This window comes from Coturnix japonica, chromosome 11 (genome assembly GCF_001577835.2).
Source record: "Coturnix japonica isolate 7356 chromosome 11, Coturnix japonica 2.1, whole genome shotgun sequence".
NCBI classification, from domain to species: domain Eukaryota; kingdom Metazoa; phylum Chordata; class Aves; order Galliformes; family Phasianidae; genus Coturnix; species Coturnix japonica.
The window spans coordinates 2,759,607-2,787,079 of NC_029526.1; the positions used below are offsets into that span (position 1 = coordinate 2,759,607).

Consider the following 27,473-nt stretch of genomic DNA (forward strand, 5'->3'; position numbering starts at 1 on the left):
AGATTTTGATGATCAAATCCTTTTTTACAGCAAGACAGAAAAGTACCAATTAAATAAATGATATTTCTGATGGTTACGTGACACCACATATACCTTTCTAGCTCTACTGTGTGCTACTCTAAGTGGTTCTTAAATAGGGTGGCTTAGCCTTAGGATTCCTTATGTTAGGGAGTGTCAGGCAGTGAGGCAGCATTCCCTGCAGGAGCTGAAAGGTGTCATCCCTCAATGCCTGGCTGAGAATCATTTTCCGTTTAGTTCTTTCAGGCTTCTCTTTCTATTTAGTTCCTGCTCTGCTGCTTAATGTAATGCCCGTTAGTTGCAGCCTGCTTTTAGTTTGGTCCTTTTAAAAGCTCCCTGAGGCACAATGATGCCTAGATATGAATGTATTCCCTTCCCGCAAATCAAGCAGATGTGTGTATATTGAGTTAGTGTCCTAACATTTAGCTGATTTCTTTTCAGACCGTAGTTGAATCACTGCTACATGCCGAACTCATAAAACTCTTGGGATAGGTAGATTTATAAACACAGTGTTTTGGCTTTAATTGACAAGCATTTGTGTGACTTGCATGTATTTACAAAATCACTGGCCCTGATTGTGCTACACTAGAGGGCAGCATAGTGATCCAGTTGTGAAGTATGGCTGATTTTAATAGCAATAAGTTTAAGGCACCCTTGGCAGTCAAAGACTTGAAGTAGTGGTTCTTGCCATCTTTGTCCATCCATCTTTTTCTTACTCAATGGAATAGACACCTTCTTTTAAAAGGTTGCTCTTGGTTGGAAAGCTGAGCAAATAACATGATAGGCAAAAAGATTCTTGCCAAGGAATTAACATCTATTTCACTTAGCTGCACAGCCAGGTTATGGTACACCCTGCTTCTCATTCCTTCTTAATGTTCAAATCACACAAAGCCAGGACTGTTATACCTCAACTGTGGTTGCAGTCCCTTGTTTTAAATGTAAATGGTAGTGCTTTATCTTCTGCCAGAAAAGAGAGATATCTCTCCAGATAACTGCAAATCCTTTGTATCATGTTCCCTCTTGCTGAGGTAGTGAGCAGAAGTAACTCTTTGGAAGAACATCAGTCCTGTCCTATTTTTCTAGCTATGCCATAAAGAAATGTGCCATCACACTGATTTCAGGTTGCAAGTGTTTATTGAGGTAAGGTATCATGAGGAAGATGTTCTGGAGCTTCTCATGGTGGACAGAATACCCTTAGGACTATACTGAAAAGACTTGTATTATTCAAGTGAATTCTTTTAAAAATATAGGTTTATTTTAAGCACGTGAAACATCAGGATAGGCACAGTTATAAATACAGAAAAGGTGAAACACGGCAATGCACTTACAGCCTGACAACACGGTAGTTTAGAGGCAGAGGTTAACATTTCCCAGATGAAAACCAGCTGAAAGTTGGTTCTTTTTGGTACTAGACATTCTAGACTTTACTCATCTCAGCTTTACATTAGAAATATTCTGTCATTCCACACCTTCTGAAGTTTTATTTAGTAGTTAGTTGCATAAATTCATATATACTGAAAATATTGTATAAAGTGCATTCAAATGAAGGATAGAAAAAAGGTAAAGGCTCACTTTCCAGTGCACTAGACAGGACTGAGGCAAAACACACTCAAATCATTAACTAGAAAGAACTTGGTTTTGAATTAGAGCCTAAGCCCTTAATGAGTAATGGCACAGTAATAGAAATATGGCTTCTAGGAGACAATTTCAGAGTAGGTATGAACTACTTGAGCTGTGGGTTGACAGCATATTTATCTTTCAAGTTTTGCAGAGCAAGGTAACATTCCTCTATTGATAACTATTAGATTAAAAATATGCTGAAGTTCGAAATGCTCCTCCTAAGTGGTCCTGAGCATTTCTTACTGTAAGCAACATTCTATCTGTTTTTGAAATAGTGCATTTATTCTTAAGTCTTATTGTTTACTGTTTCCTGTGGACTGTGAGCTGCTATCTACTGGGCAGTCTCACACAGAAATGCAGCCACTTCCATCTTTAACTGATAAAGCCTAAAGCAGTTTCTGTAGCATCACTGAATCGGCATGCACTGCTCAGAAGGTTAGACTTTATAGTTCACACATAGTTAAGGGAAATCTAAGGACACCAGCTTCAGCTTTCAACGTCTTGTAATTAAGTTCTGTCTCTCCGAAGCTTCAAAAAGCCTAAGGGATATTTGCAAAATTAAAACACTCTGGAATAAATATGTTTTTTCCCTTTAAGACATGTCAGGGATGCAGAGGAACGGAGGACCACAAAGAAAATTCACCTGTTTTCAGACAAAGGGTCTCCTCAGTCTCTGTATTGAGACGTCACATCATTACTGGAGCCTCTTAGCACACATCTATTACTTCTGTGGAAGCACATCTTTGGAAGACATGAACAACATTCCCAGTAGTGTGATACTGGCAGCAAGGACAGTGACTGTTCCCTTACATTCAAACAGGAATAACTCCTTCAAATATGAAAATAAAACAAACCATAACAAAAAACAAAACTTTTTTTTTTTTTTTAAACTGTAATTTTCATCCCTATTTTGCATCAGTTGTGCTTATGAATTGATTGGGAAGATATTCCCGCAGAATTCAAGAGATGAATTCCTTGATTGTTCTCAGTCATCCTTTTTGTCTGAGATTCCGGAGTTATCTTCTTCACAGTCTGCAGGACAGACTTTATTTCTTGCAGTTGGTCTTGTTTCTGAGATTGGGACTGAACTGTTTCTAACTGGAGTGTGTTTGGCTTCAGGTGACTGAATGTCATCACCTTCCTCTGACATGCTCAGCTGATATCTCTGTAACTCCAAGTAGGTAGCGAGCAACTTGGTGTATACTGGATGTTCAAGTGCAAAGCTCCTGAACTCATCTGAAAAATAAGAAGCACAGATAGTACAGTGCAGCAACACAATCAAGGGAAACGAAGGTGATCTCCAATTATACTTTTCAGAAGCATCTCATGCAAAGTATCTACATCTGTGTTACAACAGTTTTCCTCAGAAACAGTGTATGGGAGCCATCTGATATTTCTGAGGATAAAAGACACCGGGAACTCTCGGTTGTCAGTATAACTGTCAAGAGTACTCTGTTATAAAAGGACATAACTTACCGTAGGACAGCTTTCCAGTTTCATCTGCATCTATTTCTTTGAAGAGGTTAGAAACATCAAGGTCAGGCAGCCCCAGAACTGACTGAATGATACAAGCAAACTCTTTCTCTGTTATAGTGCCATCATCGTCCTGGTCAAAGAGCTGGAAAAGACACATGCACAGAAACATCACTTTGCATGTGAACCTTCTGTGTGCAAAGCAACCACTCATGTTAGGTTTCTAGTATTCAAAAGGTGAATTGCAAATGACTGGTATTTGAACAGTGGGGCTCCATCTCAGCTACTTTTTCTTACAAGAGCTTTAATGCATGCTTTCTGCATAAGACTAGGCAGAAATGTAGCAGTGATGAACATGCTGTAGTCAGGATCAGGATATTCTGTACGAGGAAAAGTATGCAAAAAAAAACCTGCAAGAGCAAACAAATCTCGTAGCATTACCTAATAAAACTTTTACAATGCTTATAAACAAAGGTTAATGTTGTTTTTCACCATGATCTACGCCACTCTGTTCAAGCACACCTTAGGTCTTAGTCTTCCTTTTGATTAAGCTACAGCATACCTGGCAGCAGATACATTTGCCATAGTTTATCTTCTGACATAAAATACCTAACTTTTAGTATATGGGACCTGTCACTCACTAAGGAATTACTGTAATTAGAAAAGGAATTTTGGTGACTGGAATGCAGCCAGTAGATGTACAGTGATCTGCCATCCTTCCCAGCACAGGGACAGTTAGCAGCTGCTATGAATCACCCCCTTGAGAAATACAAGGAATAGATGACTGTAATTCTTATGTAATTGCTACAGGCAAAAAGTCCCATTGTGTAGGAGAGTGTGTTTAGTACCACAGAAAATAAGTAGCAAAAGAAAGTCCACAGTTCACCAAACTGGACTTTCTACCAGCTGAATTAGTGATTTCCTGGTGAAGTCAGGAACTGAAGCAAATTATACATTTTATAATCAATGCAACTGTTACAGTACTGAAGAGCATCATCTAGAAAGCAAAAATATAAAAGACCAAGGATACCTGCAAGGCTTCTTCTGAGGAAACTGTGGTAATAAAAGCCCCCAGAAATACAAACTACTTTGAGCAACTGTGACACTTAGCTGGAAAGCAGCCAACGACTATGCTGGATTGCCATGAAAATAGTGGTACATCCTGAATAAGCATCAATACTGAAACATATCCAGTTTAAGATGAACATGGTTCATATCTTAATACATAGTGGGTACATCTGAATCTGTGTCAAATATCCTCTGAAAAAATGTTATTTGGGCATTTGAGTGTTCAGGGATTCAAAATGTGCACTGCATGTCTGAGCTTGGGTTCTGAAAGGTGGTAACTGTTCCTCGATAACTCAGACTATTAGAAAAACATGGAACAAGGAAATAGATGATCTCAGGTGCAGCTGACATTTGGATGTGCCTGTCCCGAATAACCCTTTTTGATTTCCCTCCCTTCTTTTCATTTTTTGTAGAAAGAAAGTGTCTCTACTGAGTGCTTGACTTACAGAGGATATTGCTCCATCTATTGTCTGCACGTGGCATTGAAAGTCCCAGCAGAAAAAAACCTCAGGCAAAAACTCGCAAGTGCTGCTGAATCATTTTTGGAGTTGGCCTGCCAAGTTACATATTCATTAGTGCCTTCACATGGCTTTTCAAACCCTTTTCTATGAAGCTGATGTCTGCAATTCTCCACCTCCCCTTCACAGTCTAAATGTCAATTGGTTTAAGAGAATTACTCACATTTGCATGTCAGATTGAAGCTATAAACTTATGATTTGAAAGCTAACAGATTTACAGTCAGTCTTGATTTGTCAGACTTGTAGATTTACACTAATTTGAACTTACCTTAAATGCCATGTGAATTGTCTCTTCTGTTTTGGCTGGATTACAAAGGACAGCTAAACCGATTACATATTCTCTGAAGTCAATGGTGCCATCTCCATTCTGTAACCAAAAAATGTATGGCACAAGTCACAGTTAATAGTGTATATCACTTCAAAAGCTGTTGTGCAAATCAAATATGCAACACGCACCAAGGCAATGTGCAATGTTAAATTATTTCTTCCTGCAGAAAATACGAACACTGGCACTTAGTGAAACTCAAGAGATGGTGCAATGTCCCAGAATAGAGAGGCCAACAATGAGACTGTTGTCTTAATTCTTCCTAAGAACCTTCAGCAATAAAATGTATGCCAGCAGAAGTACAGCTTGATGATGCACACAGTCTCTCTTAAGCTTTTCTTTGAAGAAAATGCACTGCCTTCTATGTTGTTTTGAGGCAAGTACGTTGTCCTACTTTATAAGCCAGAAATGCAATTAATTAATTGTAGCAGCCTGTTTGATAATTGCAGTTTTGATCTGAAAGTACATTTCAGTGTGTTCATTATGAAGCTCTTCCAACAAAACATCTGAATTTTACTTTGATGGGATTTGTGATTAATTCTATGTAAACTGCATCGTATTTCTAGAGAGGAAAAAAAATTGTATCCACTGAAATATATGTTTAGGTCAGTTCCTGTGACCACAATGAGAGTTTCTTGAGGGTTTTGGGAAACATCCAGTCTAAGAAGCCATACATAAGCATTAGGTGATGGGACACAGTTAATGAAAGCATAGCTGTCGTGACTAGTAGCCCATAGTTTGGAATATTCATTCTAAAATGAAACAAAACCATAAAGCAGATTTCCTTCTGTGGGTAATGTGCTGTATGTTTCAAGAAGAATTTCCTTTTTTTTTCAAGGGTGAGCTCCCTAAGTCTGAGAACAGCACAGGCAAGACACTTATAAGAGGGGTGGTCTCGTGGGTATATGTGTCTTGTACAGCCAGATCTTGATCCTATTCCTGGCTCTCCCACCAGCTTCTAATGCCACTTTAGTGTATCAGCCTTAACCTTTCTGTTTGTAGTTTCCTCCAACTGAATAGTGGAATATGAAGCTCCCCAGTGGAGAAATGCTAAGGCTGCTGTGTAGAGTGCTTTGGAAGACTTGTGTTCTGTGAAATGGTTTTCTGATATTGCGCTTAGATCTTAGGATAGACCTTGGTCAGCAAGTATGCATCATAATCTGTCCAGTACTTTATGAAGCTATACGTTTGGCAGGAGTTTAAACTGCTAAGATTCAATTTTATTTAGCCTTCAATAACAATTCAGAACTGGTTTGCACAGATAACTGTTTGTTTCTTTACACTGACAGTCTAATCAATCCTTTTCAAGGCATCTAACATTTGAATACCCTATATTTTGAAGACCTATTAATTTTAAGGAAATGATTTAGCAAAAACAGGAATAGTTTTGTTACCTTAAGCAATAAAATCCAGTAATCGAAACCGAGTGCAGTCTGACACAGAGAACTCCAGCTATTTGAGAATGAAGGTACTTTACTTGTAAGATCATGTTGTGAATGCTACTAAGTCCTAAGAGATTGGCTAACTTAGAGATGGTCTGGTGTTGTGGTTAAAGGGAAGCGATAGGGTTGCTGCAAACACATGGGTGATAAACTGAAAACACTAGAAAATCCTCCATGTTTCTGTAGCACCAATGCAAAGAACACTTGCAGCAGTTGTTCTACACATACCTAGCTGTGTATGCACCCTATGCACCCAAGTATATGTTGAAGAAACACGTAAGCTAAGTTCTAATTCTCTAAATATCAAAGTTGAACATTAACGTTCATAAATTTGTATTTATGTTATTAAAATAGCTGAAGAATAGGGCAGCCCTAACAGGCCTTGTTTTCTAAAAGGAAACTAGTCTTTTCTTCCTCTTTTCAGTGTGTTTCTGATTAGCCAAGTAACATGGAGTAGCTTACAGGGCTACCACAGAGAAGCTAACATGGGAACACCTGGAGAGGAACTGCAGTTGAACATCTCATGTTCCTACCCAGGCTCGTTATGTAAGAAGCTATTGCTGTAACTCAGAAATGTCAGCTGCTTGTTGCTGCCTGCAAGTTGTAACCAGTAACAAACAGGAAATTCTGATGCTAACCTGGTAGGTTTTGTTGTTGTTGTTTTTACCAAAAAATCAGAGCAAAAGTTGCAAGTTATTTTGTCCAAAATTAAAAGGTTTTTGCAAACATACCAGTGAGGAGATTTCATCAGCTTGGAAAATATTAATTGCTGAGTGTAAGAATTAGAAATCAAAGCTATGGAAATTTAGAAACAAAACCAAACCACAGAACCCCATTTTAGTATTCAGTTACCCTGCAGATATTGTGTGGTGTTTCTCCATTAGTCACTGATACCTCAGTGAGGAGGGGAACAGGCACGTGGGCTCTTACATCTGGAGTCTTTGCCAGGCTGTGCTGCTCCACTCCTCATTTCACATTCCAATCAGCCAGCACACGCCCTAGACAATTTTCTTTTAAAGCAGCAGAGCCCTGAAGAGAAACCTTCCTTTCCACTCGAAAGTGAAAGAGCTGCTTGTCATCATCTATGTATCCTTATTCCAAAAATAGGGTGCCTTTGACAGTTCATGTAATTCCTTGTTCTATTACTCAAAAATTGATGTCTCAAAACTGCATACTTAGCTCAGGTGGGACGCTGCGCTCTGATGAAAGTTACCTCTGATAGCTCCAAGTAGATTTCTGTTGGCTGGCTGCTGTGTGACTACATTTGCTTCTCCAAATATAAACGCAGTATTTTAAGCTGTTTTCATTCTAACTATATTAAGGTTTCAAGGAGAGAGAGAAAAGAGTAATAGAGTTGTAGGAAGTAGAAAAAGGTTGCTAAGGTAGCCTGGTATGTCTTTAATTTTCTTTTTGCCAGCAAGTAGAACTGACAATACCACTCAGTTTTTATTTCAGCAGAAAAAGTTGTAGGAAGGAAGCAAAATATTAATTGGTCATTATAGTCATTGCAACTTTAACGTTTACCCCCCCGGTTAGAAATAACCACACCATTTAGGAATCTACTGAACTTTACCAGTAACTGCCTTCAGGCAAGCACGGCTTTATTTCAGCTTAGTGAATGCTGACAAATTGGCACAGTATTACTAACACTACCAAACTTAAGAGTTTTCTATATAATACTTAAACTCCTGTATAAGCCCACATTCTGTGAAGGAGTAGCAAAGCTTTGGTCTTTCAACATATTCCCTCATTTCAGAGTCTAGAGATAATTTTCTTAGCCTGATTTCTGCATCTGTACAACCAACAACTTACACAAACTTCAGAAAAGCAGACTAACGCATACACAAGAGGAATCATAGCTAAGTAAAGTATCTTTATCTATATTTGCCTTAGAATAAGGAAACAGCTGTAGTTCTATAATATGACAGCATTGTAGTCTTCAAATGAAGCTTATTCTCTTCTGTTTTGCCTTCATGAATACATGGTCAGCTGCAGCCAGTCTTCAATGTTCATTTTGATCTGCCCATTTCCATTGCGGTCCAGCGACTTGAAGGTCCGGAACATGCTGTCCAGTCGCACCAAGCAGCTAATGAAACTGTTAAAATCCATGCTGCCATCCTCGCTGGCGTACCTGCGCACGATTACCTGGAAGAGCTGTTCGTTCAGCTGGAACCCTGCAGCCCGCAAGGCTGCCGGCAGCTGAGCTCTCTCAAGAATGCCTGACTGATTGGTATCACAGCGCTTGTACGCACACTGCCATTTCTTGATGTTGTTCCACAGATACTTGAACTCTTCAAAGCCCAGTTTGCCATTTGTGTCGGTATCCATGACAGCTACCATGCTGCGGCACGTGTCTAAGCTGAAGCCATCTGTCTTCAAGTCTTGATGTCGGGAAAGCACTTTGTTCAGGATATTTCTTAGCTCTGTAGCAGACACTTCCATATCATCTCCAGCCAGCTGGGCAAAAAGGCGACGGAACTGTCTAATTTCATCACTCTCATAGGCTTCCACATTCGTAAAATGGTTGCGAGGAGGTGGTGGTGGCTCCGGATTATACTGAGCTGCTGCTTCACTTATCAGATTCACAAGACCTCCAACAAGTCCTCCAAGATTTCCTCCATGTCCACCGCCTGTTAGGAGACCTCCTAGGCCACGTACAAGGCTCTCTCCTTGACCACCACCACTTGCTCCACTCAGCAAAGCCTTAGCAAGGAACATCGCAAGTATTTTCGAAGGGAGTTACTCAGAGATCTTGCACTTCTGTAGCTCTCCAAAGCTGTGTTGTGTATGAGCTGGGTGTGGACAAAACACAGCTTAATCTACATGCTTAATCATGTCTGTGCATGACTCCAGCAGCCAGAAATACTGCAGTTCTCAGTAGTTTCTGTCAGTTGACATTCCTGTCTTTCTTCTTCTCTGCATAATTAGCTGCATAATTAGCTTTATGACATTTGGTAAACCTTTGTTGCAAAAAAACCCCACTGAAAAGAAAAATAAAAGCCTGACCATGCTGAAAGCCACAAAGCAGAAGTTAAAATTGAAATAGTTAGAAAAGACCCCTGGCACATCAGCGTGACTGCTTCTGAGTAAAGCAGATTTCCCTTAAGATGAACACTAAGAAAGCTTATTACAGTCTTGACTGAGATTGCGAACTTTTATGTCTTCAGCATTCTAATGAATTGTGTATTATGTTGCTAATTCTAGATACTGGAGCAGTTATGCCAGATAGTTGAGCTGAAAAGAGTCTTAACTGCCTTTAATTACATTGGTTGCCACACTGTATTTGTCTTGCATTAGCACCTGTACATTCCTTCATTATGGCTGGAGACAGGCAATTTCTCAGAATGTCTAATAGAACCTTTTACAAACACAGCATAAATTCTTCTTTACAGAACGGGTTGTTAAAACACTGGAATAAGCTCCCCAGGGAGGTGGTTGAGTCACAGTCCCTGGATGTGTTTAAGAACTGGATGTGGTGCCCAGGGACAAGAGTTAGCAGAGGGTTATTAGAGTTGGGGTAGGATGGTTAGGTTGTGGTTGGACTGAATGATCGCTAAGGTCTTTTCCAACCTGAGCAATTCTATGATATTGAATCTATAGTCTATTTAGCTCCAATCTGCCTTATCTACTTACAACTACATCACTTAATTAAGCAGTTAGCATGTAAAAGAACTCAAAATCTGGGATAGGCAAAAGGAAATATTCAGCCACCAGCAGCATGTCAAGAGATAACTGTCATTTCACAAGCTACAAAATGACCAACTTCTTTTCATCAAAACTTAAAAAGGTAACTGTATGAGTCAACTATCTAGCCAATATGAATTGCTAGCCAAGAAGTGTTTACTAAGCTTGACATAACAAAACAAGTATTCTTTTTGCATGTAATTCTTAACAAAGCATTGCCAACAAGATTTCTTGTCAGTTAACAGACTACTCACTCTGTCAAAGAGTAGAAACAGCTCTCTGAGGACATCTGAAATAGGCAGCTTCAAGTACCCTGCAAACTCCTCAATTCCAATTCTTCCCCCTTTGGAAGCACTTGCAATAGCAGCAAAGGAATCCAACTGCTCTCTTATGTGGTTCCATTTTAGGCTATGTAAACATGAAGGAGAAGAGGTATTTCTAAACGCTCTACATTCAGGCTGATGTTTTGTATGAAGTCAGCAATTAAGGACTGCCCCCCCGTGGTTATAAGCAGACAGTTCTACACTTGGGTAAATCAGAATTCCTTAGAGTAACTTCCCTAATCTATTATCATCTCGTTAATCCAGTAAAGAGTTTTTCATTGCCATAAATTCAGATGTAGAATAATTTTTATGCATCACGTGCAAGAGCGATAGTCCATGCTTAGCAGCATGGAATATACATCAGCTCTATTAGCTAACCTTCCCTGCAAACACTATTATTGCTACAACCTGGAAAGCAAATGATCTCTGCAGAAATACAGCTTTGCACCTTGGTTGGAATAATTAAGATTGCCATGTAAGTACTGAAGTTTTTTCCAGACAGAGCTGTATAAATGGATGTGTGGCACACACACACAAGTCTAGATGCACTATGCACAGACTTCAAATTTGACCGCAGCCACACCAGGTCACTTGTCAAGCAGTTTGCTTTTTTCTAGTTGGATATCAACTGCAGCATTTCCCTTATCAACAGCTTAATTTCCCTTACTTGAGCTTCTTGCTGATTTTGGTGAACTCCACCAGCCCGGCTTCCATGGGTAAAGTCAGCTGTCCTGCTGAAATCATCAGTCTGCAGTCTTCAAAAGTATGATCAGTGACTGGCACCTTCAAAGCACTGAAACAAAATTAAGGAAATGAAAGAAAAAGACAATCACTGTCTTACTTTAAAATAACTTTTAGTTGACTTGTTTCTGTTTTTACAACCTCAACTTGCCTTAACACCAATATACAAAACAAGCCATAAGCTGTTCTTTTCCTGATGCAGGTAGGATAGAGCAATGCATTCTGTGAAGCAGTACTGTGAAATAACATTACAGTAGTTTCATGATGCTTTAAGATTCACAGTTTTGTAAATGCAACCCAGTAGCCTCTGAGAACAAACTACCTGCGTACTCTTGTCAATCAAGTACGGGAGCATTTTATTCCAGCATTCCAGGTATCAAACATACTGTGTTAGGCAGCCTTCTTTATGCTCCACATAAGACCAGTCAAAGGATGTTTTCGTACAAGAATTAGATACCTGTGTACAGTACCTAGGACCTGACTGAATTGTGGGGCAGGGTACTTGGTGTACCTTATGGCTGGGGTGCATTTGGATTTTTATAGAAGGACAGGTGAATAGGTATGAAAGAAAAGTTCTCAAAGATTTTAATCATGACATTACGTACGTAGCCATGGTTTGTCGGACTTGATTGGCAAAAAGGATGGGATCATTTCTTTCTTCCTCATTAGGAACATAAACAGGCAGAAACTGAAAGAGATGAGTAATCTAATCAATTCAGTAGTCAGAACTTTGTTAACAAAATGGACAACTTCTTGTTAGTCTTTAAGACTTAGAGAAAAAAATCAGTCGTGCAATGACAGAGCTGGACAGCAGAGGTCTCAACAGCCTTAGAAACAACTCAACGCTCTTCTGCAATAGCTACACAAGTAAGATTTTAATCCAAACTGACTCTTAAAGAAAGCAAATGCATATATCATAGGAGGTTTAAACACTATGTCTGTAAGAATGAGAGTCTAAAATTCTTTTCAAAGATTCTTCGTAATTGGTGTTATAGTCTAGAAAACTGTGTATAAGATTTATAGTGTGTTGTTTTTTTTCATATGTGCTGCAGTTACACCTGGTACACGTTAACTGTATCTGTTAGGATGTGACTGGTAGGTTTTCTGAAAGCTTCTAACCTGTGGTGAAAATGCTGAGGAATCCTAGTTCTAAATTATAAGAATACTAAAATGGTACAGAATTTTACAAGCCTAGCAAACCAAGATCTCAACCTCAGATATCTATTTAACACATTTACTGTGGAGGCCTTATTCAGTGTTGTTATGTAAGAAGTTGGACTAGCATTATGCTAGAAATGTACTGTAGGTGAATTGTTATCTGCCATGACACAAATGGCACCTGGTTGCAAAGTACTGTGTGGATGTGTATTCCATTCCTTCTACTTCAGTCAGCACAGTGTCTGCCTGCAGCTCCATTTCCTATACTGATTACCAGTTATTTCAATTCTATTACTTCTCATCCTGCCCTTAAATCCTGGAATATAGCTATCCTAGAATCATCCAGATGTTGCACACTGTTCAGTGGAAGACACAGTTACTATGTGTCAACGTGTTTCTTCAGTTATATTTTAGTTTTTGGTGATGCATTAATACACTGGTACCTATATCCTTTATAAACACAGTCTTCCCTGAACATCCTTTGCCTTTGATTTCAAGGAACACTGCCTCCTTATGACCAAATCCAGACATTTATGGAATAAGTTATCTATCAAATAGCCATAACCATTTTCTGTTGATACTTAGGAGTTTTCTCTCTGGTAAGAACAGCAGGGGCCCAGCTGCTCACATGAAGCGTTGAGATTTCATTCCTTCTACAAGCAGCCTCCACATCTATTCAATTCTAACACAGATTTGGGCTTATTACCATTTCCCCGCAGAAGTCTTGCAGCTCTTAGGTTGAGGAAGCACAGGCACTCTTTACAAACATAGAGAACTGCGTTATCTTTGGCTGAGATGAAATCATAATTCTGAGAAGTTTATCTCTGCAAACATGTTTCCTGCACTTGAAGGTGGTCATTATGTCAGTAGAGGCTGAGGTCTTCCTCAAACTGCAATTTAGATTTTTGGAAGCTGAAACATCTCATTCAAGAAACCTGTTTAACTTTAATGGTAAAGCCAGAAACTACAGCAGGAGGTGATTTGGTTTGCTGTCTTCCTAAGGTGGAAGGCATGATCTCACACACACGCAGCTCTTATCTGCTGATGACTGCTAAGTATACCTTTGCTGACAAAATGCAATCCTGTAAGAACAATTCTTCCCAGCACTTTCAGTAGCAGAAACACTTCTCTGATCTGCTTTTGGCTTAGTCTCTCTTTCTGTAGAATCTGTCAAATGCTGTACCTTAGGAAGACATGAAACTCACTGCCAGTCTGACCATTTAATCATCGATATACACAACTTTTTAGGCTATGTCTAGAAACACATACAGTTCCTCCATGGACTACAGGAACATCACTGTCCATGCACTGTAGACAGAGCAACACCAATGGGAAGAGAGGCTGCTTGTTCACAGTATGTGGTAGTAGCTGAAGTGCTCACTGCTAAAAAGGGAACTACTTAGTGACTACAAAAAGTGTGATTTCCTCCCTCTCTGGGTAGAACTGTTCCTTCAATTTTGTGCTTTTGGAAGCATTTGTATTGATGCTAAGCAGTTATTTCTACACTGGTGACACACATTGCTGTGAAAGCTGCATCTTTCTTCATGTTTCAGTTTCACTTTGGGAACACTATTTTCTAACAGACAAGTTTGAGTTCCATTCTGAAATCAGGGGGAAATAGGCATTCTAATAGAAGGGCTCCATTAATTGTTTCTTGTTCCCACTTGTACGAACAGCACAGATGCATACTTCTATACAAAATCATAAAGAGAATTACATCTTCAGTACATGTTCTGTTACCGTGTTTACTGCATGTCTTATAGTATACAAGATGCTCCCTTGAAAAGCATTTCACTGTTTCACAACAAAGACTTTGCTGCTAACTGTTAGTAGCAGTAACACAGCTTGTGCTCACAGAGCACAACTTCACTGAATTCCATGTTTGGCAAATAAACAGCAAAACCTATCTGAATGTCTCCCATTGCTCACATCCCTAAACTGACATAATCCATACAGATAATCTTTGTGGTCTGCTAGGGAATGTGAAGTACAACAAACTGATCATACCTCAGTTATCTCTCTCCTCACTGCTCTGTTGTGAATGCTGGCTTTTTGATAGGCAGCAAGCTCTTAGAGTAAGTGTACTGATACATGAAGTGCGTATGTTGTGTCAGTTGTCATTCATCTGTCTTTGCACTTTGCAGCTGATTATTTTAATGATCAAGGAAACTGGTTCATTATACAAAGCTCAGCTTTCTCCCCAGTACAAAACAGGAGCCCCTAAGTAAGCTCTTACTTGCAGCAACCTTTTAGCGTTCAGTATGGGGAAGGTGGTGAGTAAGACAAGGATGCATTTAAGGGAGTAGGGAAATAAGAAGGTAGAGTAAAAAATGTGAAGTTACCTTTAATAGAATGTATTGTAATTGTTAATTTATACGTTTGTAACTAGTGAGTTGGCAATGATTTTGCAGTGCTTTAAAAACAGAAGCATTTCTGACAGTTTTCATTTAGGAACTCATCAGGTTAAGTGATACGTAGATATAGCCAACAAAACTACAAATATTCTCACTGTGATTCTCTTCTTGCTGCTGACACAGTTGTTTATTGCTCAATAACAGTTATTAATGATGTGAATTATGTATTTGTACTGAAATATAAACTCTTAGTAGAAAGATATTTCTGATTCTTACCTCAACCTCCACTCTTGTGAAGAGCTGACACAGTGTCATTATGCACAGCTCTTTTCTGCAGGAGAGGAAGAAAGGAAGGAAGAATTTTAAGTTATTTTAAGTAATTTTAAGTATTTGCACATCAGAAGATAAAACACAGCCAATACTGGACAAGGATTTTAAGTACTTGGGAGTTTCCTGAAATGATGCAATGGATTTTATTTTTTTCCTATAAGGCTTCTGCATATACCTGCTGCTTGCTCATTGGGCAGGCAACTTGTTATCAGCTGTCATGCTTATCAACAATACTGCACAATTTTTTGATAAGCAGTATGTATATAAGTTACTTAATCTTTAAGGATGTGAATACATGATGGATTTTGAAGATTTAAGAGCTCTAAGAAGCAGCTTTAGTTCTGTATCCTGCATTCTCCTGTCTGCAAAACAGCCAGTAACTTCCTTCTACAGAACTGAAACAAGGATTTGTAAATATCTGCTGCCCATTTTGCAAATTATAACAGTGTTTGCACAAATGTGTTAAGAAAGCGTCAGTGTGTCTGAGGTATTCAGTAAGGTGTATTTTTAATACTAAGAGGCAGGGGAGGAGGAACCTGCAGGGGAAAAGAGTAAGCACAATCATTTCAGTTTCTGGTTTGTTCACTATGATTTTTAAGCAGAAGCACATATTTGCTCTATACATCACGTGATTTACAGTAGGAAGCTTTCAGGAAGTCTTTTGTTTGTGCATTTGAAAACATAGAAAAAAGGAAAAACTAAGTGATTTTTTCTATTCATTGCTGGAATACCTTAATGGTCTATTTCCTATTACATAATTTTAAGGCATGCCTCTCAGTATGACACAAAAGTAGAAAAGAAGTGGTAAGGGAAAGCAGAAACAGGTCAGGAGGTTTCTATGAAGGAGTCTGGTGGTGTCCAGCTCAGCATTTTCTCTCCCAACTAAAGACAGCTCCTTTCCAGTCTTCCACCATAAATGCTTCATAGGAGTAATCAATAGCAATGAATTTGCAATATGCGTTACTATCAGCACGCTGGTAAGTGTAACAGCAATAATAATAATTAAAAAAAATCTGAGGATACTCAGTGAGGTGGACGTTTTCATGTAGGTCAGCTTTTCAAAATGTCCGAGTTTAAAATAAAAAGGTGAAGAGTCCTGGGCTCAGAACAGGAAGATGGGGAAACAGAATAACTGCTTTGCCCAGTCACTTACTATGGTGTGACTCTTCAAATAAGGTGGAGAAATGAATAAATGGAGGGCATAAAATAACACTTATTTTTTTCTTCTTTGTGTACCATGCAGTAAACTGTAAACATCTGTAGGTTTTGATGACTACTGATTGATTGTTTCCAAAAGAAAAATCATTCCAAATGTTTCCTGTTGTGATGTGCAAAACATAAGAGAAAAGTGAACAAAACAGTGGCAGAACTAGAAATAATGCTTTCCCATTTGCAAACTCTTTTTCTGTCCATTCATCTATGATATCTACAGCATTACCTCAAATATTTTCCCTGCATAAAAAGAGATCTGGAAGACCACATGCCTTGGCTTAGCCCAGTCTGTCTGGCAGACTGTTTAGTAATGGGGAAAAAATCATCCATGCAATTGTCAGTAGATTAGGAAACTTACATTGAATAGCCTTGCCATGTCCATGTTACGGTATCCTAAGGAAAAAAATAAAGCAGAAATGTCTGACAAAACAGATGAGAGTTAGAATGTGGACAGGTTACAGCATAGAACAAGCATAAACTTAGTAAAAGTGGATGATGGTTTTATAGTCCTGTAGAGAAAATAAAGATGTAAATACAACTAGGATTCCTTGCCCTAAAAATGTGAAAAAAAGAATGGCAGACTGCCCATCTATCAGCAATTGGAAAGGAAAATTAAGTGGTTATTTAGACTTTTTAAGTCGTTCATTCTAATCAAAACAGCTGAAAAGTAGAAAAAGAGTATCTAATCAGACTTCTCCAGAACTCCTTGCCAGTCCACTTAGCAAAGCACCCTCAGAAATAATTTGGAAATAGATTTCAGGGATATCTTTATGTAGGTGATCCTATCATGCTTTTTCTTTGCTTTTTTGGCTTTTTTCCCCCTTCTTGTTCTATGTTTATTACTTCCTAGATACTGTAACTACAATGTATACTGCAGATCCTAAATCCTACTGGTGAAATGCATCAATCCCCTCTAGCGGTTTACTGTTTAGAAACAGAACTGAAGAAGGATTTTACAGGGGAATCAATGTAGATAAAAATAATCACTTTTTCATCTTAATTACTTTTTCATCTTAAAAAGCACCAGGAATCAAATGGTTGGTCTTTTTGTTCTTTTGGTCAGGTTTGGGTTTTTTGGGTGAAGAAGAAAGGAAAAAACATGTTAGCAGTCTGCTAAACTCATGTCCTGGTATTGCACCTGCCAGGGAAACAGAGCCATATGGCTCAACTCCTGTACTTGGCAGAGACTGCAAACGCGTATTCAGCAAAACAAGAGAAAGTTGCACAAAGAGAACCATCTGCAAAGCTTCCCTCCTCAGCTGCCTGAAGGAAGGGGTGTTGGAAGCACTGCATGGTTCAGCCTTGCTTTTGTTCAGAAAACACATTTGCAGTAAGAGCATTTTAAGCTTAATCCAAAAAAGGATGACTGGTGAGGAAGTTGCATGCATTTCAGACTTCAAAGTCCAGGCTCTGTGCCTTTGTAGGAAGTTTCTAACTTCCGCTGCAATACTTCCCTGCACTTCCTCTTATTTTTACTACAGCTGAGAAGCCCAGAAGTAAGTTTCTCACAATAGGAATAGCAACCAATCCACACTGACTCCTGGGAGACTTGGAATCCTCCAGTCTTAAAACTCGGATGATAAATTCTTCAGCACCAAAGCAAAATATTTAGCTTAGATATGTTTGAAGTCAGTATTTTGACCTCCAGATTAGTGGTATAAAAATGTGCTGCATACCAGCTTGTTGGGATATCGGAGCAAAACAGGTTGCACAGGAACTCCTGGAACGAATGCACCTGCAACCACAAATTAGTATCAGTTGTTAAGGCTGAGCTTCATACAGCAGCTGGAAGTTTTAAGAGATTCACATGAGACATGACAGTGTAAAACATTGAGGTTAATGTGACTGAAATGTCATTATTACAATACTGAAGCTTTAACAGCATAAGACATTAGTAAAATGCTGTTGTGATGTGTCTGCTGAAGCATAGGTCTTTCCAGAGATACCCAATTAGTATTTCATAGTTTCATAGTTTCATAGTTTCGTGCGGGTTGGAAGGGACCTTAGAGATCATCGAGTCCAGCCCCCGGGATTCGAGCCTCTGTGTAGCAGAGCGGCACTTCGACCACTTGCGCCACAGGGGGGATTCGAACTCCGGGCCCCAGTGTTGCAAGGCGGCGTCTTTAACCACTGCGCCATTTCATATAATATTTCCCAACAGAGATACTACAGAATCTCTCACCTTGTTTAAATGTGATCAGACAGGATCGGTTTGTGCAGGTGCCTTCTGGGAAAATCAGTATCTTGGATTTAAGAAGAAAGAAAGCAAATATATACACAGCATAAAAGGATTATACTTCAGCATCAGTTATGGGAAGGCTGAATTTTTATGCAAGATCTGTGACGTGTCACACTGCATCACAAGATTACCATTACTGTTTCAACTACAACAGAATGGATTAGTGAAGGATGCACACAATAATAACAACCTGATTTACCTTGATTTGGAAACAAAAGTCTTTTTTAAAAGAGAGAAATCCTGGGGAAAGGCCTTTATCATTTCAGAATTATGGTACAAAAAGCTTCCAGCGTTTGACTTGAAATGTTTAATGCTGCTAATAATATGAGAACTGTTTCTCTGTCAGCAGTTTCTTACCATATAAACATCAAGAGTCTGGACTGACATGAAGTGCAGGAGGTACTCAAGCATTTAAAGGCACAGATGCTATCAACATGAGTGAGCATGCTAGCTGTGATGAGAAGATCATGGCTTAAGGGGTAGGAACAAAAGGTGGAACATAGGTGTATCTCTTAAGCATAACTATTATAGTATCACACCCTGCACGGCCTCTGAATGACTCAGACATTAAACACCCAGAAGGACTCTGAATTAGATTCTGAAAGATACCAGATTAAATGTGTACTGAGCTGCAGTGAGACACATTGAATTCAACTCCCTGTGGAATACAAAGACGCTTTATATTTCTTATATCAATACAGGATTGACCATAAGCAGCATTCTAAAAAATCTTAGCACAAGAACTGGTCTGGATCAAAATTATTCAAGCTCTATTCCCATTTTAGTATGAATGAATGGGTCACGGCTGAATGAAAGAGATACTGGCTGCTCTAATGTACAACAGACACAGCTGCACCATTTGTTTTAACGTGAGTCCTCCACTGGATGTTCCATATTCAGAAATTGGTTGCTAGGGACACAAAAATGGGAATGCTTGTTCAGCCATACGTCATAAACCACAGGAAACAAATTAGTGACTGATCCATGCTCTCCTTCCCTTTTTGTTTTGGTACAGGGTTGGGAGAAGCAGTACTCAGGACTACCTGCTATTAATAAGCACAAGTGTTGCCTAGCCTGTTATGCTTTGGTTTTAGGAGAAAGGAATTGGGAACTCAGCTACTCCTTTCCTGTTATGCTAAGAGAATGAAGACTCAGAGGAGGATATCACAGACATCATCTTGAGTTCAAAAAACTGCTACAAAAAATAATAAAATCTTGGATATTGACTCATATGCTATTAGTGCCGTAACACAGAGGCAGAATTAGTGTAAAGCCAGCTCCCCTTTCCTTGGGAAAAGAAATTCAAGAGCATTTGCATTTCAGAACAGAAATTCTTACTGTCTGGATTTAAATCATTCATAATGACAAAACTTCCTGGGCATCAGCCTCTCTTCTTCCTTTGCTAAAACTGACATAGACCTGAGAGCTGATCTGAGATGCCAAGATGCTATTCAGCTAGGCACTACCTACGTAGCACTATGATGCACAGTATGTATGAATATATTATAGAAGAGCAGTAGTATATTTATTACCTGTGGCCACTGGCCTCTTGATAATGCCCGGCTAGTTATCTCAGTGACTGTATTCTTCCGTGATTCAGGGTCATGACGAGAAACTGATACAGGCTGAAGGGAACTTAAAATTGCTGTGGAAGAGATCCAAATTTTTATTTCTTTTGCACTAGTGCCAGGAAATCACATGTTCAAGGCAACCTTGTAATAAAAACTAGATATTCTTGTACTAGGAGACAGACTGCACAAACAGCTTTCAGACTAAATAAGAAAAGTATTATTGTCCTCATTCTGCAAAAGAGTAAGATACAGAAGACATACACTGTAAGCTGAGGAGCTTGGCAGTAGGTAAAAACATACCAAATTCACTCAAGCATATTCTACTAATATGGCTGTTACCCTTCACTGAGCATTTCCCCACAGATCCAAGCAATAGACCTGACCAGGCATCTACTCATTGGCCTCACTTGGACCTAAATAATCCATACTGCAACAAAGAAGCAGTCTGAGCCCACAGCAAAGAAGTAGGAAGTCCCTTGACAGTTTCAAAGCATCCACAACTTGTGTGTATATGGAAAAAAACAACACACCAAGAAACCAAAAAGCCAACCAGATAAACACAACTAATTTAATCAGGTCTATATCAGAAAGTGTGGACATACTGAGATGAGCTAAGAAAGTTGAGAAGGAATTATCTTCTGTCCCACTTCTGTGCTTTTATAAAAAGATACGATCAGTTCATCTCCTACCAGGACACTTGTCTATGTAGTTTACTGAGTTCAGTCTGGGGTTACTGTTGGCTTATTATTTTAAAAGCCCTAAGAGATACATAGCCAGCAGAAAGTCTGATGCTGATTCTAGTCATAACACAAACTGGGATTCCTTTGTGTTCCAGAAGGAGGAGAAAAAAACAGAAGCATGATTCATCTGATCTTTTCCATTCTCTGCATTTCCTTTTTGAGCAACTTCTCTTTTGTTCCTTCCTTGTTTGATTGCCATTAGAAATAAGGAAACAAAAGAACCAACAGAACAGTGCCTGTAAGTGTAAGCTAATGAGTATGATATTTTCCAGACTGATGCAGTTCCAGTCTGTTTCGAAACAATCTTCACCAATCCATACTCTACATTTGTGGGTGATACTGTTAAAACACAGCAGCCAAACAGATTATTCAAGCTACCTACTGGAAGACTTGCAGAGAAAGTTGTGTAAGGGGCTATGAAACATATCTTCAATGTAAAGCAAATTTAAAATGGTATTATATTCCATGTCTGGAAGGAAACAGCACATTGGTCAACTCAGAAAGACAAACTGTCCCAGTGATTTCACAGAAAATAATATGTCAGTATCTTCGGATCTTAAGAACTTATAAAGCCTGTCCCTTAATCAGTTTTAGAGATAAGGCTTGCAGCACTTTATTTTTTCATAAATACTTACTGCCAAACACTGGAGTTGAAAGGTTCTCGGTTCTAGACACTATTGATGGCATCCCAGTTAAGGCAGAAACAATGGCATCAAAAAAGCTTGAATGAGGAGCTGCAACAAAGATTGGGGCTTCCTGTACACTCGCCGCATTCCCTTTTACTTTAACTCGAAAACCCATTACAAAGAACAGGGTATAAGTTAGGCATGGAAGGGTTGCCTGGATCATCCTCCTTGTGAACAGAAACACAAAAACATCATCCATGTTACAGCTTGCATTCTGAACAAATACTTAGCTTTCACAAGCACCGTGGCCAGGCACAGGACAGCAATAATGATCATAAGGAGAGTGTTGGAGTTTTTTGGTGTTTTTTAAATGTTGGCATTTACAATGTTATATTTGCAATTTGAAAGACAAGGCAATGTAAAGCATCTTCTCCAGTACACTGTTCCCCCCTACTCCCCAAGTGTGCTATTTCCCTTGCCATATCTTATAGCACTTTAGCATGATGCTGTTGGGAGGGCAGGATAAGTGCTTAGCAGATTCAGCATCATTTTTTATAAGAATATATATCACTCCAGTACTGTTCTTTTTCTATCATTTTTAATCATGTGAGATTACATAACAATATTAACATAAATGGTACAAGTTCCCTCAGTGGCACTATCATCTCTTGGCCTTGTTACTGTTCACTTCATGTGTGTCCCCTCAACCTGCATGTAGCTGCAGTGTATTGCAATGAGAAGAGACCCAGAAGCTGAGTGACTAAAACCAGAGCACACAAAGTCAGCTATAGAATACTCCTACAAGAGCATCACAGCTAGGAGAGAAGCTGTCAAAGCTAATTTTGCCCCAAATGAAAACTCAGCAAAGCTTCATTCAGCTAAGTAACGCTACCAAATACTTTTAAAAATAGCTTCCTGTCTCAAATATTCCTACTTGCATCATTGCTGAAATAAGTCCTGGCTTACAGACGGTCTTTAAATAATGATTTTTATAAAGATGTATCTCAGCCTCGAGGAACTGCAACAGTAAAATTTGGATCCGACTCCTCTTTAATCAAAAGGAGGAAAAGAATGTGAGGAAAAAATACTTCACATACTGGCTTTGTGTTACTAAAAAAGCACACAAACATAGAGTTCAACAAACATTGGTCGCTTGTTACCTTCTCCATCTTTTAAGTGGCACTGATGGTCCTCCAGTATGACACAAAGTTGCAACTGATGCAGACAGCCAGGACAGCAGGAAAAGGATTACTATGCATATGACACGGAGAGGTAGCAGAATAACCCCCTGAAGAACAAGCTGGAAAAAACAGAGAGGAAATTCTGAAGAAATGGCATCAAAACAAATAACCAATATCTATGCAGTTACATTTAATGAATGTTAAAACACTTAAATTACTACTGCATGTCTTAATTGATGAGTCCAGTTTTCACACAGGGAACTTTAGTCACTCACAGCATTTCAAAATATGTTTTTAGATCATTATTTCAGCTGGAAGTGGGACATCTGACTATTCGGATGTTGTTAGACAGAGAGGGTAATCAGAGTTTGTCTGCCATAGTTTATACTTAGACTAAGTCTGCAGTATACAACAAGGTCAGATGATTCTGACCAGCTGCTGGGTACCTCCACTACAGAGCTCTTATCACGAACTGCCATCTGTCTACGAGCCAAGTGGGATTGCTAAAATGATCACAATGTACTTCAACCTTTTTAAATAATCTTGTGCTGAGCCACAGTACTGCTGTGAACGATTCTCACTACTGCTGCTTGCAGCAGCACAGAGGCAACGCGACTTCATCTCCCTTTAGGCAAAAAAAGGAGCTCTACTACACAGACAATAGAACCCAGCTATTACAAAGACTAACTTCTTGTCTCCTGTCTGCATTAAGCATCTTGGCTGTTAGCCTCCACCCTAGCACTCCTTGAATCTTTCAGAATAAGCTGAAAAATCACAGTTCCCTTTCCTCCTTGCAGTCAGGAGACTGTTTCTAAGCAAACTTTGAAGCAAACTTTTGGGAGAGTTTTACTATGGTTGCAGCCTGCCAAGCTCGGTACCAAAGCCAGCCTAGAAAGATCCAGGCTGACACTACTGGTCAGTTTTCCACTTGCAATTATATGGGGAGCTGGGGGCACGAGAGCCACTTACAGGCCCTGGTTGCAAATAATCCTCAAATATTAGTGCCAGTCCCCAGCAGGGATATTTTAGCTTGTATTTTATTTTGTGTGAGCACAGCTCCAGGAAAAAGATGTATTTGTGCAAGGTTGTTAACAGCTTGTTGTAGCGCTGGGCAGGGCAGGAAGAAATTCTTTATTCTTGTAGCCCAGTAAATTGCTTTCGAAACCATATCCTGAAGGCTGTCCTTCGTGGCACAACAGCAGCACTACACAGATTGAGCAAGCATAGCCTGGGTGGGAGGTGAGCTGCCTTAGCCTGGGGAAGTCAGAACAGCACTCCTGGCAGGCTGTGAGCTGGTGACTGCTTTGCTCCTGGCACCCAACCAGCTGTGCCATGCTCAGTGCTGAGGAGCTGCTCTGTGCATGTACATGGCACAAAACAATGCAGAACTGCTGAGGGGGTTATTTTTGCTCATTTGCACAGTGCTCCTCAAAATTTAGTATATGGTTGCATCAGCAGTCACTGACTGAGAGCTCCATCCATTCAAATATGGTACAAGTTATCGAATAAGTATGCAAGTTTCAGCTTACAGATTTTGATGCACATTTAGCTTGCAGTTCTGCAGTAACATCCACTGTTCTATTGAACTCCTGATGCTGTAACACACCTTGTGAATCCATCCAAGAAATCTACACTGCTATTCAGCTCTTTTGGGGTGATGTATCAGCCTATATAAGACTACAAAAAGAATCTGACTCATTACTTTTAACCTTAAGTTTTACACTAGTTCTATTCAAATAATTATTGTGAGTGATCTCTTATGTTCCCTTTTCCAAATCTGAATGACCTGTAGTCACAAATGGGTTTCTGTATGTCATACCAGATCAGATAATTCATTAGGGAGCTTTACCACAGCTGAAAAACAGTGCTCCTCTTTCAAAATCAGCCTTTTTAGTTGGCTTTCCAGCATGGACTACCCACTGTACAGGAAAAGCAAAGCTTTGAATAAGTTTTACAAAATAGTTTGCAACTTAAAGAGGATTTTAATTTACCTCTTTTCTTTTAAAAGCAACACATTGCTTTAGTACATTTGCAATCTAATCACCTTTGATTATTATTAATCCAATTCTCAGATATAGTAGCTTGGATCTAATTTTCCTTTCATCAACACAGTTCTTCCCCATAGTTTAACTCCTTTACAATTCCATTCTTGCAGTCTCCTACTGATCTCTTTTTAGCATCCAGAAGAGGCTCTGGCCTCAGTGTTTTAGACCCAATTGCAATGACAGGGACTGAGAGAAATTTTGGGTCTTTGGGGCTCTCTGACATGTTGCAAAAGGCACGATGACAACATATCAAACTTGACAGTGGGTACACTGTGTAAATAAGGGTAAGAAGCAGGTGTTGCAACTTAAGATCTGTAAGTACTACCCCATAAGCTGGGCATGATTATTTCCTTCTTGAAGGAAATTATTCTATTATTCTAACATTAAAGTTGTATATATGTAGTCAGGGAAGTTTAATAGTAACTTCTTGGACAATACCAAAAGGACTCAAATCAGTAGCTGGGCTTAAGAGATTTGGCCATAGGCACTTACTGTTCCTATACTTTTTGGTGCCAGAGACAGTAAATGTGAAGAATTCAGGTAGCAAGTCTCTCAAAATCAGATATTTCCTATCATATGTGTCCACCTGTAACGGAATCTATAAACCCAGTTCAACAGTTCAGTAGTATTCTGCAATGTGATAGAGGAGGTGTAAGCATGAATTAGTGTGTTTTCCCTAAAACCCATCTCCTTTCTTTATGGAGAAAAAAAAAACACAACAAAACAAACAAACCAAATGGAGTGAACGTGCACTGACCTAAAATGAAAAACAAGGGTGCTGTAGTAAAGGCAAAACAATTCCTCCCTCAAAACTTTAATAAATTCATTAATCTATTTTAGGCAGATGCACAGGTGGTGCTGATGTGCTGATGCAGGTTATCGACTTTCAAGGTCACTGTGTAATGAGGCAGTTGATTTCTGCTCCATCAGCTGCAGAGGAGGGCAAAATAAAAGGACAGAAAAGAAAAAGGTTAAGGTAGGATAGAAAAGGGCCAGAGAAAAATGTACAGAATACAGGTACAAAGTTCAGAAAGTATTAAGTAGGATCTGAGTCACTGGCTCATTTCTGTGTGCAGTAGTCACAAAGACAGAGCTATCCTGAGTCATCTGAACAACTATCCTCCACATGAGGAATCACCCACGTACTTTGTGTGCAAGGTGCCTGTGACCACACGGCCTTTCACTGCTGCAGTCAACAGCGATGACTGCAGTTCTGCTTCAAAGCTCACTTGTTCCAGTCCCTGCCCCAGCAGAGAGCGGCTCCTTCCTGCTGCACTGCGGAGTTATGTATGGAATGTACTTTGCTTTAAAACATCCCGTGTTTTTCATCCCTTCTTCCTGAAGGAAAAGATAGATTTGTGATAGCTAAAATGGCAATCGGAGCCTAAAAATGCCTTGTGCAAACAACAGCCAACAGATTAAACTGTCCGTGTCTGGAACCTCATTAGGAAACCGCTATCAGTCCCCTGGGGTTCATGCATGCAGTACCAGTTCGGATGCACCTGAGATGTGACCCAGGCTGCCAGCAGGACACAGGGATGAAGAGATTTGAAACTGTTTTCCAGGTTTCTCAAATCTCCCCAGCTTCCTTCGGTGCAAACACTGTTTATAACTTTTGCTAGAGCTGTATGAAACATAAAACATTGATTCCTAACAATCAGCAGAAACTGCTGTTCCCTATGCACCTATGCAATGATGTGCTCATTGAGGTGTCAGCTCGCGTCTGGTTCATTAGTACAGTTTTTCAAGTGAAGTTGTTTAAAAACCAATGCCCAGAAGCAGTTTGCATTCTTAATTGCATTAGTACCCTCAGCCTGCTGTGCAGAGCTACCGACACCATGGAGAGCAGCACATCATCGCCACTCACACAGCAGAGAGCAACGCACACAGGGTGCAGGCGTTTTGTTTTCTCTCTAAGTAACGCCTTATTTGCCTCTGAGACTCTCCGAGGCCGCTGTGGCGTGAGGCCCCGCCGTTTCCAGCCTCCCGGCCGTCATGCTCGCAGCTCCGGGCAGCCCGGATCCCTGCGCCGCGCCGCCAGCCTTACCCGCAGCTTGTCCCCTGCGCTCAGGCGACCCGGGTGGACGAAGGGGTTGAAGACGACGGGAGGGGACAGGGATTGCTGTCTGGGCAGCGGCAGCGTCCTTTGCGCCATGCTCGAGCCGCTCGCGCCGCCACTCCGGGCGAATATTGCGCATGAGCCGCCGGTAGGGGAGGGAGGGGGGGGGGTCACAGCCCTGCCCGGTGCTGCCCAGCCCCGATGCTGCCCATAACTGCTCGCTCAGCATCCACGAGGGCTGATAGGTGAGAGATAAAAGGCAGATTCGCATTTTGTGGTGTACAATGGAAAGCGCTTCTATGCTGGGGAGAGCCGTTCTGGAGCCCTAGGTGTGAGGCTTAAAGGTACGGAGATCCGCTAAGGGCAATCCGTGCAGCAGCTCGGCTTATAGACATGGCCCCGGGTCACGCCGTGCTACACCTAGAGCCTTTCTCTATGCAGTTTATTTCCATTCTCGGTGCACATGAACTGTTCCCTTTCTACTTTTTTGCACACCCTTACAGTGCTTTCATGACTCTCTCAAGCCTTCACTGCAGTCAGCAGTTGAGTGCTTTCAGGTTTTCTCTCCCAGTTCATGGTTTCTAAAGATCTGACTCTTCCTGATGCTTCTCTCTGGCTTTTCCCCAGACCTTTTTTGAAGTGCCTTAACTGGAAGCCCTTCTCCCCAGGAGGACTGAGCACTGCTGGTGGTTGGGCAGGAAGAGTTACTTTCTGACATGTTTATATATCCCCACACAGTATCTGCT

General features: G+C 40.1%; 2 protein-coding genes across 4 annotated transcripts; both read right to left on the reverse strand.

Moving 5' to 3' along the window:
• Nucleotides 1–1,133: 1,133 nt before the first annotated feature.
• On the reverse strand, nucleotides 1,134–26,866 carry LPCAT2 (lysophosphatidylcholine acyltransferase 2). 3 transcript variants are annotated; one of them, XM_032447089.1, is made up of 15 exons: nucleotides 26,716–26,830; nucleotides 25,426–25,598; nucleotides 22,603–22,742; nucleotides 21,452–21,669; nucleotides 20,038–20,150; nucleotides 18,449–18,509; nucleotides 17,943–18,001; nucleotides 16,625–16,659; nucleotides 15,001–15,055; nucleotides 11,818–11,900; nucleotides 11,139–11,264; nucleotides 10,403–10,556; nucleotides 4,966–5,064; nucleotides 3,115–3,256; nucleotides 1,134–2,874 (listed from the first exon to the last, which is right to left on the reverse strand). In XM_032447089.1, the coding sequence occupies exons 4-15, from the start codon at nucleotides 21,663–21,665 to the stop codon at nucleotides 2,624–2,626; spliced, it is 1,392 nt and encodes a 463-aa protein (XP_032302980.1). In that variant the 5' UTR covers nucleotides 21,666–21,669; nucleotides 22,603–22,742; nucleotides 25,426–25,598; nucleotides 26,716–26,830; the 3' UTR covers nucleotides 1,134–2,623. The 3 variants fall into 3 exon arrangements, with proteins under 3 accessions (XP_032302980.1, XP_015729341.1, XP_015729340.1); XM_015873855.1 differs by lacking the exon at nucleotides 25,426–25,598 and adding an exon at nucleotides 25,815–26,006 and having other exon boundaries at nucleotides 26,716–26,824; XM_015873854.2 differs by lacking the exon at nucleotides 25,426–25,598 and having other exon boundaries at nucleotides 26,716–26,866.
• CAPNS2 (calpain small subunit 2) lies at nucleotides 7,886–9,390 on the reverse strand. The gene has a single exon (XM_015873857.2). It carries the CDS (start codon nucleotides 9,180–9,182, stop codon nucleotides 8,436–8,438), a length of 747 nt encoding a protein of 248 aa, XP_015729343.1. The 5' UTR covers nucleotides 9,183–9,390; the 3' UTR covers nucleotides 7,886–8,435.
• Nucleotides 26,867–27,473: the final 607 nt, after the last annotated feature.